The sequence below is a fragment of the Trachemys scripta genome, chromosome 4 (assembly GCF_013100865.1).
Source record: "Trachemys scripta elegans isolate TJP31775 chromosome 4, CAS_Tse_1.0, whole genome shotgun sequence".
NCBI classification, from domain to species: Eukaryota; Metazoa; Chordata; order Testudines; family Emydidae; genus Trachemys; species Trachemys scripta.
The window spans coordinates 139,818,208-139,830,997 of NC_048301.1; the positions used below are offsets into that span (position 1 = coordinate 139,818,208).

The 12,790-nt window shown below is 62.6% G+C and overlaps 1 protein-coding gene across 1 annotated transcript in view; it reads right to left on the reverse strand.

Moving 5' to 3' along the window:
• Positions 1–1,341: 1,341 nt before the first annotated feature.
• Positions 1,342–12,790, reverse strand: part of RNF40 (ring finger protein 40) — a 16,765-nt gene continuing 5,316 nt past the window's right edge. Inside the window, exons 2-19 of the mRNA XM_034768182.1 lie at positions 12,357–12,567; positions 11,940–12,107; positions 11,297–11,462; positions 10,876–11,109; positions 10,653–10,774; positions 10,020–10,487; positions 9,573–9,692; positions 9,003–9,182; positions 8,583–8,718; positions 8,125–8,246; positions 6,683–7,116; positions 6,479–6,596; positions 5,960–6,109; positions 5,587–5,799; positions 4,129–4,254; positions 2,323–2,463; positions 2,131–2,232; positions 1,342–1,978 (exon numbers count right to left, since the gene is read on the reverse strand). Of these exons, the coding sequence (XP_034624073.1) occupies positions 1,802–1,978; positions 2,131–2,232; positions 2,323–2,463; positions 4,129–4,254; positions 5,587–5,799; positions 5,960–6,109; positions 6,479–6,596; positions 6,683–7,116; positions 8,125–8,246; positions 8,583–8,718; positions 9,003–9,182; positions 9,573–9,692; positions 10,020–10,487; positions 10,653–10,774; positions 10,876–11,109; positions 11,297–11,462; positions 11,940–12,107; positions 12,357–12,488 (3,309 nt within the window). The 5' untranslated portion in view covers positions 12,489–12,567 and the 3' untranslated portion in view covers positions 1,342–1,801. The remainder of the gene's footprint in view (positions 1,979–2,130; positions 2,233–2,322; positions 2,464–4,128; positions 4,255–5,586; positions 5,800–5,959; positions 6,110–6,478; positions 6,597–6,682; positions 7,117–8,124; positions 8,247–8,582; positions 8,719–9,002; positions 9,183–9,572; positions 9,693–10,019; positions 10,488–10,652; positions 10,775–10,875; positions 11,110–11,296; positions 11,463–11,939; positions 12,108–12,356; positions 12,568–12,790) is intronic.

Below are 12,790 nucleotides of genomic sequence, written 5' to 3' on the forward strand. Positions count from 1 at the left end.
CAGGGTCTCTCATAAGTTTTTCACTCTACCAGAGGAAGATCTAACACTGTCCACTGGCTGGAAGTTGAAGCTCAACAAACTCAGAGTGGAATAAAGGTGTGCATTTTAAACAGCGAGTAACTAACAATTTACCGAGGGGCCTAGCAGATTTCCCATCACTGACCATTTTTAAATCAAGATGAGATACTGTTCTAAGAGCTCTGCTCTAGGAATTATTTTGGGAAGTTCTCTGGCCTGTTATACAAGAAATGATTACAATGGTTCCTTCTGGCCTTAAGACCTATGAGTCGAAGGGTCTATCTACACTGCAGTTGAAAATGTGTGGTTGGCCAGTGCCAGCTGGCTCCGGCTGCAGGGCTGTTTAATTGTGGTGTAGATGTTCTGGCTTGGGCTGCAGCCCAAGCCCTGAGACCCTCCCACCTCACACGGTCCTAGAGCAGAGGTGGGCAAACTACGGCCCACGGGCCACATCCGGCCCACGGGACCGTCCTGCGAGCTCCTGGCCGGGGAGGCTAGCCCCCGGCCCCTCCCCTCCCCTCCTGTCCCCTCTCCCCCGCCTCTGCCGAGCAGCGCGGCAGTGTGTCTGGCTCCGGTCGGGCAGCTGCCAGACATGCTGCTCTGAGCGGCATGGTAAGAGGGCCGGGGGGCTAGATATGGGGCAGGGGGCAGTTGGATGGGGCGGAGGTGCTGGGGGGGGCAGTTAGGGCCTGGGGGATGTTGGATAAGCATGGGAGTCCCGGGGGGCCTGTCAGGGGGCGGGGGTATGGATAGTGGTCAGGGGATGGGGAACAGGGGGGTTTGGATAGGCGTGGGGTCCTGGGAGGCCTTTCAAGGGGCGGGGGTGTGGTTAGGGGGTCAGAGCAGTCAGGAGACTGGGAGCAGAGGGGTTGGATGGAGGTGGGGTCTTGGGGGTGGTTAGGGGCAGGGAGTCCCGGGAGGGGGCGGTTAGGGGACAAGGAGCAGGGGGGTTAGATGAGGCGGGGGTTCTGAGGGGGGCAGTCAGGGGGTGGGAAGTGGGAGAGGGTGGATGGGAGGCAGGGGCCAGGCTATTTGGGGAGGCACAGCCTTCCCTACCCTGCCCTCCATAGTTTTGCAACCGCAATGTGGCCCTCGGGCCAAAAAGTTTGCCCACCCCCGTCCTAGAGCTTGGGCTCCAGACCAAGCCTGGAACTCTACGCTGCCATTAAACAGCCCACAGCCCAAGCCAGCTGGCACGCGCCAGCCGCAGGATTTTAACTGCAGTGTAAATGTACCGTAAAAGCCTCCTGTGTGACCCACAGCCCCGTGTTTGTGGTCCTCCCCCGTTCCCCTCCCTAAGCACCGATAGAGACGCTCCCAGGCTGGAGGATCTGGCCCCGGTGGGACTCTCCAATTTTTATTTCCCACATAACCAAACATAGTATTTAAAAATAAAATAAAATCCAAATAGAATGAACAGTCCCCGTCCCACCCCCCGTCCTGCCCTCCCCCCACAGTCAGCTGCTGCCCTGAGAGCCTTCACCCCCCAAGGGCATCCTCTCGGCACAACGGGGCTCTCACCGGGGTTCAAATATTAGAGGGAGGAGACCAGCCCCCTGCAGAACCCAGAGTGAGCACGGAGCAGAGCCTGGGGGAGGAGCAGATCCTCAGGGGATCAGGCATCACTTGGGTGGAATCCACAGGGATGGGTCAAGTGAATCCTGGCAGCACCTGCTGAGCGGATTGCAGAGGGCAGGAGGGAGGGGACCGCCCGGTGGCTGCTGGAGGGGGAGCTGTGGAACGGAGGGCTAGGGGATGGGCTGGGAAGGGGGACTGCAGGTGCTCAGCTGATGTAGATTCGGTGGAAGTCGTTGGCGCCGAAGGCAGCGTTGCACTTGGGGCACTTGCGCTGCCGGGTGTCGTAGCGCGTCTTGACGCAGTCAAAGCAGAAGACGTGGAAGCACTTGGTGAGCACCGCGTCCTTCTTGCGTGTGTTGCAGCAGGGACAGGTCAGCTTGGCCTAGGGGGCGGGGAGGGCACAGACCCTGTTAGTGGGGGGGCTGGGTCCCTTCCCCCCACCCGCAGAGCCTGAGCACAGCCCCCTCCCCTAGCTTTGCCCCTCCCCCCCCAATGCCAGGCTTCCCCCTCCTCCCCCAGCTGCCCACTGCCCACCTTGTACTCCTTGATCTCCTCCTGCAGTATCTCGTCAGCATCGGCGTACACCTCCACCTTCTTCTGCTTCTCCAGCTTGCGCCGCAGCCGGGAGATGTCCTCCTGGGGTGCAGGGAAGAGCCAGTCAGCAAGGGGGCCCAGGCCCTCCACTGCCCCTCCCCGCAGTATGACCCACAGGCTCCTGCCCCCTACCTGGGCCCTCTTGAGGTTGAAGGACTCCTTCTCCTTGGCAGCGCGGTTCTCGGCCATGCAGGCCTGGATCTCCTTCAGCTTGCACTGCACGTGCTCCTGCTGCACCTTCAGGTCCTCGGCCAGCTGGGCCGCTTCCACCGCCTGTGGGAGGAGGGAATGTCAATCATTGTGAGCTTCCCCCTGAGCAGTGCCTGAGAACTGATACATACACATGATGTAATGGAAACAAACAAAGGAAACTGATTCTCTCTTACACGAAGGCCATTTTGCACCATTCAGTGTAAAACGGGTGTCAACTGAAATTACATTAAAAGTGGTGTAAGTTAAATTATATTTCTCTCCATTGTAAGGCCCCTTTACACTTCCAAAGTAGTTAAAGGGGTTTAGTATAAATGACAGTCAGATCCAGAGTGATCCTATTCCCGGTGAAATGGTAAGGTGGGTTGGAATCTTGTACGGTGTTCCAGTAGGCTGCAGGGTTGGGGTCTAACAGTCTAATGTGGCCAGCATAAAATCAAATTAAGAAGAGAAGGGGAAGTGGAAAGAAAGAGGAAAAAAAATGACAGACAATAACTAATTAAATCTATTCAAATTAGATCTAATAGCTAGGACAGAAGTGTAATGATCTCTGATTCCTTTAAGAAAAGCTACAGCATGTGCAGTGAAACACCTTAGAAAGATTCCCCACAGTCACAGGCACCAACTTTTTCCGGCGTCGGGTGGGTGCTTGTGTCCCCCCTCCCCATCCCATGGCCCCGCCTCCATTCCAACCCCTTCCCCAAAGTCCCCACCCCAACTCCGTCCCCTCCCTGTCCCTATTGGATCCCTTCCCCAAATCACCGTCCCGCATCTTCCCCCAGTGCGCTGCATTCCCCCTCCTCCCTGCCCCACGAAACAGGTGTTTCGTGGCGCTGGGAGGGAGGGGGCAGAAGCAGGACGCGGCGAAGCGCTTGCGGAGGAGGCGGAGGTGAGCTGGAGTAGGAGGGTGGGGTGGGGCCACGGGGAGCTGCTGGTGGGTGCTCAGCACCCACTAATTTTTCTCCATGGGGAGTCGGCCCCTATGCTCCCCCTGGGGAACAGCCCACAGCACTGCCAGTTTCCCCCCCACAGTAGTGCTCCAGCCACAGAACCTATCCCAATGCTGTGGGCTTCCCTCCAGCAGCATCCCCAACAAACGTGGGGATATTTGTCATATTTTTATAACCGTGTGTGACTCAGTTTCCCCACCCGCTGAGCGGAACCAGGCAGATGACTCCTAGGGGAGAGGGAAATGAGGCCTGGCCAAGCATCTGGGATGAGATCAGGTACACTGGGATCCACACCTATGAACAGGAGGGACTCTTGAGTGGGAGAAGGCTGGGCTGAGGCAGCAGAGTGAAGATCTGGACACACACACACACACACACCTCACGGAGACGGACGACGAGTGTCCAGCTAGGAGGGACGCTGACTGGAGCGTGACTCTCCTGTGTGGACCCCAACCCTCTCTGACGCCGGGTCCCAGCTGACCAACGGGTGCTAAATTGGCTGCAACAGGCCGCATGGCTCTCGAGAGGGCAAAGGGCTCGGAGCAGGCGCCTGACCACAGGCAGACCTACTGTAGGAAGAAGAGGGGGTGCCGGAGCCCTTAGGCCCAGCCCCGGAGAGCTGTGGAGCTCCCGCTAGGAAAATGCCAACTTCAAGGCTTAGCCAAGAAATAAGGGTTCTCCTGTGGACTAGCCCTGTGGATCCAAAGAAGCCGCCCCCGCCATGGATGCCCCTCATCAACCCTCCCACCCAGGTCCCCAGCCCTGGCCCATAACTCACCTTCCTCTTGTTGAGTTCGAGGGCCTGGCTACGAAGGGTCAGCTCCTTCTCTACCGTGCCCAGGTTCCCCTGCAGCACCCGCTCCTTCTCCTCCAGCTTCTGCACCACCAGCAGCTGGGCGTCCACCTGCAACGCGGCCCGGTCAGGAGAGCACCGCCTGCCGACTCGCAGCCAGCCAGCTGCCCCCGCCCCCTGCCTGCCAGGGGAGAGCACCCCCTAATGAACCCCACCCAACCGCACAGGCCCAACCTGCTGAACCCCCATCCTGCTCTGTGCAACCCAGAGCCCCCTAGTGCCGCACTGAGGCACACGCTGCCTGTGAGGGGAGAGTGCCCCCTACTGAGCTAGGGTTGCCAACACTCCCCGTTTTGCCGGGAGTCTCCCGGAATCAGCCCCTACCTGGAGGCTACTGAAGCCAAACAGGGAGATTTTAGGCCGTTAAAGGTCCAGCAGGGCTAAGGAAGGCTCCCTGTCTGCCTTGGCCCCGCCCTGCTCCCGGAAGCAGCCGACATGTCCCTGCGGCCCCTAGAGGGGAGAGAGCAGGGGGTCTCCGTGCGCTGCCCCTGCCCCAAGCGCCAACTCCACAGCTCCCATTGGCCGGGAACTGCGGCCAATGGGAGCTGCATGGGCTGTGCCTGCAGGCAGGGGCAGAGGATAGAGCCCCCTGGTGCCCCCCCGCAGGGGCCACAGAGACATGCCAGCTGCTTCCGGGAGTGGCATAGGGACAGGGGAGGCAGGGAACCTGCCTTAGCCCTGCTGCACTGCCCACTGGGAGCTGCCCAAGGTGAGTGCCGCCCTGCCGGAGCCCACACCCCCTCCTGCACCCCAAGCCCCTGCCCCAGCCCTGAGCCCCTCCCAGAACCAGCACCCCACACCCCCCTGCACCCCAAGCCCCTGCCCCAGCCCTGAGCCCCTCCCAGAGCCAGCACCCCACACCCCCTCCTGCACCCAAACTCCCTCCTCCACTCCAACCCCCTGCCCAAGCCCATAGCCCCCTCCTGCACCCCAAGCCCCTGCCCCCTCCTGCATCCAAACTCCCTCCCAGAGCCTGCACCCCTCACCCCCTCCCACACCCCAATCCCCTGCCCCAGCCCTGAGCCCCCTCCCGCACCCCAAGCCTCTGGCCCAGCTCTGAGCCCCTTTCAGCAGCCAAAATCCCTCTCAGAGCTTGCTCCCCGCACCTCCTCTTGCACCTCAACCCCCTGCCTCAGACTCAGCCCGGAGCCCCCTCCCACACTGCAAATCCTCGGCCCCAGCCCAGAGCCGGCACACCCCGGCCCCCCCTCCCCTCCCAACACCCTGCCCCGGTGAAAATGAGTGAGGGTGGGGGAGAGGGGACTGAGTGAGCAGGGTAGGGCCTCGGAGAAGGGGCAGGGCAGGGGTGTTGGGGTTTGTGTGATTAAACAGTTGGCAACCCTACTCCTGAGCCCCCATCCCATTCCCTGCAGCGCCCCCTACCTGTGACTTGAGGGCCAGCACCTGATCCGCCAGCTCGTCCTTTTCCTCACGCAGCAGCTTGTGGATCTGGTTGGACTTGATCCGCTCGGACATGAGTTTGAAGTTGGCATCGTCCTTCTCACGCAGCTGCTGCATGAGACGCATGTTCTGCTCCTGCATGTCCTCGAAGGCCTGGCCCGTCACGTCCATCTCCGACAGCAGGGCCTCCTCCTCCTGCGGCGGGGCACGAGATCGGGGGGGCTGGACCCTTTCTGCCACATTGCCCAGTGCCACCCCCGCAGCCCTCCCCTGTCCTGCCAGATCTCCCCTTCCCACCCATTCAGGGGAACCTCCCGCCACTAACCACCCCACCCCCACGCCCTCATCCCGGTACCTGCTTGGTAGCAGCCAGTTTCTTCTGCAGGTGCTCAATCTGCTCCTCCGCCAGCTTGATCTTGCGCAGGGCGTCCTCGTCCGCCATCTTCTTGCTCTCCTTCTTCTCCTTCTCCTCCAGCTCCCGCACCCGCCCGCGCAGCTCCTCCACCTGCAGGGGGCAGAGAGACGGGGGTCACAGCCCCATAACCACCCCCCAGCTCCTCCACCTGCAGGGGGCAGAGAGACGGGGGTCACAGCCCCATAACCACCCCCCCAGCTCCTCCACCTGCAGGGGGCAGAGAGACAGGGGTCACAGCCCCATAACCACCACCTCCCCAGCTCCTCCACTTGCAAGGGATAGAGATATGGTGTCAGCCCCATAAACACCAACCCCAGCTCCTCTGCCTGCTGGGTGCAGAAAGACGGGGTCACTGTCCCATATCCGCCCATACAGAGAGTGAGGCGACCCTACCCCTCAATCTGCATCCACCCACAGACCCACCCTCCAGACCCCCCACCCCGCGAGGGTCTCACTCACCTCGGCCTTGGTCTTCTTCTCGGCGGCCATGAGCTGCACCTTGTCCCGCTGCTCCTTGGGGGCTGATTTGTACATGTCCAGCAGCAGCTTCATCTCCTTCTGGCTCTCCTGGGCCTTCCTGGTGGGGAGAGGAATCAGGGCCCTGCACACCACAGCCAGCCTGGGACCACCCCCAGCTCCCGCCCCGCCCCGGAGTTCTCTCACTTGAGCTCAACGCGCAGCTGCTTGAGCAGGTCTGAGTCCTTCTTCTTGGGGTCATCGCTGCTCTTCTGCCGGTCGCGCTCGCGAGCTGAGCCGTCCCTGTCGCGGTCCCGCGAGCGCTCCCGGTCCCCCCCGCGGCTCCCCTTGGGGCGCTCCGGCGGCTCCTTGATACGAGGTGGGGGGGGCGGCTGGGGAGCCGGTGGGAGCGGCTCCTCCTCCTCCTTCTTCACCCCCCCTTCAGGCAAGGGCGCTACCTCCTCCTTCTTCACCACAGCCGCCACTGCCTCCTTCGGCTCCTTCTTCACCTCTAGGGCAGGCGCGCCCCCCTCCTCCTCCTTCACCACCACGGCCGGGGCCACGCCCACCGGCTCCTCCGGCCCAGGTGCGGGGGGCAGAACAGCTGAGCCGCAGGGGAAGCCGCTTGACTGCATCCGGATCTGGGTGAGGGAGACGGGGAGTGAGACCCCTGGGCTGCAAATCCCTAAACCCCACACCTCCCCCACAGATCCCTCCCTGCACCCCCAAGCCGATCCCCAAACCCTGCACCTCCACCACCAATCCCCCCCGCCCCTCCCAGCCGATCACTAGACCCCGCACCTCCCCCACCGCTCCCTCCCAGCCAATCCCCAAACCCCACACCTCCCCCTCGCCGCTCCCTGCAAGCCAATCCCCAAACCCCGCACCTCCCCCATCAATCCCCCCCCCGGCCCCTCCCAGCCGATCACTAAACCCCGCACCTTCCAGAGATCCCTCCCCAGTCCCACCCTAAGCCGATCCCCAAATCCACACCTCCCCTAGAGATCCCTCCCCGACCCCCTCAGCCGATCCCCAAACCCCGCACCTCCCCCACAAATCCCTGCCCTGCCCCCCCAAGCCAATCCCTAAACCCTGCATCTCTCCCCACGGATTCCCACACACACAGACACCGATCCCTAAACCCCGCACCTCAACCCACAGATCCCTCCCTGGCCCCCCAAGCAGATCCCTGCACCTCCCTCACCGACCCCCCCTCAGCCCCCCCACCCCATCCCCAAACCCCCCCCCCCCCCCCACAGATCCCTCCCCGATCCCCAAGTAGATCCCTAAACCCCGCATCCCACAGATCCCTTGTGGCCACCCAAATGGATCCTTAAGCAAGCCCCTCTCCTAGAGCAGATCCTTCCTCGCCCCAAGTGGATCTCTAAATGCAGCCCCTCACTTCAAGTGGATACCTCTCTGCCCCTCAGAGCAGATCCCTAAATGCCACCTGCCCCTCTCTGAGTGGATCCCTTCTACCTCTCGAGCAGATCCCTAAACACCGCCCCTCCCTGCAAAACAGATCCCTAAATGCTGCCTCTACGCCAAGCAGATCCCCAAATGGATCCCTCCCTGCCCTTCCTCCAGTCAAGCCCTCCCCTCCCCCAGAGTGGGTCGTTGAGTGCAGCCGTCCCCAGCGGATCTCTCACCTTGTTGATCTCAGCCTGCACCTCACGCAGCTTGCGCTTGTATCGCTGCACGTCTCCTTTCAGCTGATGGTTGTGGTTCTGGAGGCTGCTAATCAGGTGGCGCATCTCCCGGTTAATGGGACCTGAGGGGGCAGGGTTACACAGGGTGATGACGGGGGGCATCTGCCGTGGGGGGTAGGTGGCTGGTGGCAGGGCACTGGTGGGGAGAAAGCTCACTGCAGCGCAGAGATTCTGGCAAGCAATGCCAGGACAGCAGCCCGCACCAGGGCACCTCTGGGAGGAAGCTCGCTGCACTGAGTGAGTGCAGGGGGTATCGCCAAGAGCGCACTGCCGTGGGGGACGAGCACACTCCGCGCAGGGCCGTACCACAGAGCTGCACACGGGGCCGGGCGATACACCATGCCGGGCCGTACCACGGGGCTGGGCACGGGGGGGACAGGGAAGTGTCTCTTTCTCACCCGCTTGCTCATTGGCGGCCAGGTTCTGCTCGAATTCGATGCGCAGCATCTCGTATTCCTTGCGCACCTGGGCCAGCGTGTCCTCCAGCTGGATCACCTCCGTGCGCAGCTTCTTCTGCAGGTTCAGCTCGTCGCTCTGCAGCAGGGCGGGCAGAGGGTGAGAGACGGGCCAGGAATCACTTGCCCCCAACCCCAGTCGGCTTCCCTGTAGGCAGCATGGTAAGCACTCCTCCACCCCCAGCCAGAGTGGTACATCCCAATATAATGAGGCGCTGCACCACAAATGGTACCCCCCGACCTGGCACAGGCCCTTCAGAACGGTAACCACCCAATGCGCAAAAGGTGTGACACATTCCTCTCACAGGCTCCGCCCCACCCAAGAGGCCCCGCCCCAACTGTGACTCCTCCCCCCAGCCTCACCTCCATGTGCTCAATGTGGCGCAGGTGGCTGTTCTTGGTGGTGAGCAGCAGGGCGCGCGCCTCATCCAGCTGGGTCTTCACCTGCAGGCTCTCGTTGTAGAGCAGAGAGAACTGCGACTGCAGCACCTTGTAGTCCAGGGTCTCCTTCACCGCCTCCTCGGGCAGCGACCGCAGCGCCACCTGGGGGCACGGGGCGTCACTGCCACAGGCACCGCCCTCCACCCCAGCCAGCCTCCCCACATCTCCCCCCATGCCTGGCACGCCGCCCTCCACCCCTCCCAGCCAGACCCCACTGCCCAGCCTGGCTCCAGGGGGTGCTGCCCTCCACCCCTCCCAGCCAGACCCCACTGCCCAGCCTGCCGCCTTTCACCCCTCCTGACCAGACCCCACTGCCCAGCCTGCCGCCCTCCACCCCTCCCGGCCAGGCTCCATCGCCCAGCCTGCCACCCTCCACCCCTCCTGGCCAGGCTCCATCACCCAGCCTGCCACTGGGGTGCCACCCTCCACCCCTCCCGGCCAGATCCCACTGCCCAGCCTGGCTCCAGGGGGCGCCGCCCTCCACCTTGTTACCTTGAGCTTCTCATTGGTCCTGACAGACTGTTGCAGCTCCTGCTGCAGCTTCTCCAGCTCAGCCATGCGGCTGTTGGCCAGCTCCTGGTTCTCCTCCAGCTCCGCGTTCAGCATCTCGAACTGCCGACACAGGGCTCCGATGACAGAGGCCGACCCCCACCCAGGGGCTGCCTCAGCATGTGTCACGAGACCCCACCCTCACAACCCCGCCCCTTCCTGCACCAGGACCCCACCCCAGAGACCCCCGCCTCTCCCAGCACAAAGATGCTCCCCAACCTCAGGGTCAGACTCCCCCACCCCTCCCTGCACCAGGACTTCCCCATCCCATTGCCAGAGACCCCCACCCCACTCTGCATTGGGAGCCCACCCACTGGGACCCTTACCTCCACCTGCCCAATGCCAGAGATCCCCACCCCTCCCGAGTCCCAGCTCCCCCTGCCCCCTCACCTTCTGCATACTGAGTGTGATCTGCCCGCCTTGGAAGCCCCCGGAACTGCCTGACACATAGTAACCAGAGTTCAGCTGCAAAAGGCCAGAAAGAAAGTCAGCAACCCCCTCGCCGATCAGGCCTCCCAAGTGGTCTGAGGAATGGGCACAGGTGGCAGCGAGCCCCAGATACAGGGGATGAGGGGGAGAGCGGGAGTGGGACCCAGATGGCAGGGAGAAACTATGGCTCCAGCTGCAACAGGGCCAGCTGGGAGCAGTGAGACACAGGAAGGGGCCTGGGCGGATGAGGAGAGGGAAGCCTGGGGTACGGGGACAGGTCACCTGCTCCAGTGCCTCAGCTAGGTGTTTGTTGAGCTTCTGCTCGCGCTTGCGCAGCTTCTCGATGTCCCACTGCAAATCCTCCACCGTCGTCTCCATCTCCAGCACCTTGGTCTCCGACGAGGTCACCTTGTCCTGTAGCTCTGTGTACTGCGCCAGGAAGGGAGACGCATGAGCGGGGCTGGATCCACTCCAGGCCAGATAGCCCCTGACCCTGGGGTCAGGGCCGGTGCCCCCAGAGGGGAAAGGCCTGTGACTCATTCCCTACCCCTGAGCCAGCCAGCCAGCCCCTCTGCCCTGAGAACCAGCTCGTACCTCCAGCGAGATCTTGTGGTGTTTTTCCTGCAGCTGCATCGCCAAGTCCTGCAGCCGCTGATTCTCTCTCATCAGCTCTTTGTTCAAGGCCTTCAACGCCTCATCCAGATGGTCCAAGTCAGCTGAAAAGGAGTCACACCTCTGAGAACCCAGGAGTCCTGACTCCCAGCGCCCCAACTCTAACCCCCTAGATCTCACTCTGCACCCCCGGCCTTCGGCTCACCACGGGCGTGGATCTTCTGGCACAGCTCCTCCGTGCGCCGGTGGATCTTGTTGGAGACTTCCACCACACGGGACACGGCGGCTTTGGAGAATTCCATGCGTTCCTGCAGCTGCAGCTCAATCTCCTCGCTGCTGCTGCTGGCCAGCGTGGCCAGGAATGACAAGGCCGGCTCGTTCAGCAGGAGCCCCCCGGCCTTCCAGGAGGCAGACGGGGTCGCAACAGGTGGGGCCGTTTCTGTGGGGGTGGGGAGGACGGAGAAGGGTTTAGCGGTAGGTTGAGATCACTGCGAGGGAAGAGCACCCCCTGCCGAGCGCCCTCGCCCTACTGAACCCCCGCCAGAGTGGCGCCTCCTTGCCAAGCCACAGAACCCCCCTGCCCCAGTGCAGCGCCCCCTGCAGCCTGGCACCTCTCCCATGCTCACCTGTCCTATCTGGGCCCTCAGTACTAGGGCTGACTGTGTTCTCGGGGTCCGGTCCCATTGGCTCTGGCCTGGGTTCCTCTGCGGAGGGGGGAGAAGGGGCTGCAGGGGGTGGGGGCTCGCAGTCCCCATCATAGCCTCTCAGCAGGACCTGCACATTTTCATCCAGCTGTGGGGAGATGGAGATTGGGGGGGGGGAAGAGAGGGGTCAGCCCAGCACAGGCCCGGGAGAGGAAATAACACCTGTGCCCCCCTTCCCTTGGGCATCCACCGACTGGGGGCGACATACACCCAGGAGGAAGGTTTCTGGGAGGGACAGAGGAAGACTGTGGTAACAGAGCTAAGAACCCAGACGTCCTGGCTCCCAGTCCCCAATCACTCAACCCCACTAGAGAACAGCAGGCCAAGGTCTCACCGCAGGCAGCGTGTTGTGGTCGCTGGGAGGGTCCAGAGAGGTGGCTCTCCAATTGCAGATGATGATAAGCAACAAGGCCGGGTGGGGGATGCGTGACAGGGGTATCGCGGTGGAGATGAGGCATTGTGGCCGGGATGGGAGGAGGGGTGGGGGTGGAATGCAGAGTTGGGGGAGGTTGCAGGAGAGATTGTGGGGAGAGGGCCATGGCCGGGGGACAGGCAGGGGCCTCACCTGGCTCCAGTAACGGTTGACAATGAGCAGGGTGGCATCATCTGTGGCCTGGCGCTTCTCCAGCTTCTCAATGCGCTCGCGCAGCTCATCCTCAAAGGCCTGGCGCTGCTCCAGCCGCTCCGCCAGCTTCTTGTTCTTGAACTGCAGCACCTTCAGGTCCATCTCCTCCTGGGGAGGGGGGGGGGCAACAGGGTGGGGTCAGCAGCGGCTCCCTGCCACTCCCCTGCAGCTGCCTCCTCCCCAGGGACCCCCACCCACTTCCCAACCCCACACCCTGCCCTCCCCAAATTACACCCAGCATCCCCCCCATCCCCACCTGCCCAATCAGAGTTCCCAAATCCCTTCCATGCTCCCAGTTTCTCTTGAACTCCGCAAGTGCCCCCCTTGCCCCCAACAGTCCCCACGCCAGGCACTGACCGTGGAGGAGATGCCCCCCAGGCGGATGGGTTCGATCAAGGTAGTGGTCGTCTTCTCCTCCCGGTTGGCTTTCTTCTCAGGGGGCCCTGATCCCCCATCCCCAGCCGCCCGCTTGCTCCCCGGCCCAGACATGGCGCCGCTGGCCAGTCTCTGGTAGCAGCGGAGGGATGGGGAGAGGGCGGCAGGGGTCAGCCCAGGAGTTGCGCCTCACCTGGAAGGGAAAAAGAGAGGGATCAGGTACCTCCTTACCCTTATCATCTCTGCCCCCCACATCCCCTGGACTCTTACCCAACCCCCCCCCACCATCTCCCTTTGCTATCCCCAAACCCCTCACCTCCCCAACTCCATGACACCCCTTAAACCCCCAACCTGATGTACACCCTTAATGCTATCAATAGGCTACTCTCAGCCCACCCCATGCCATCCCAACCCCT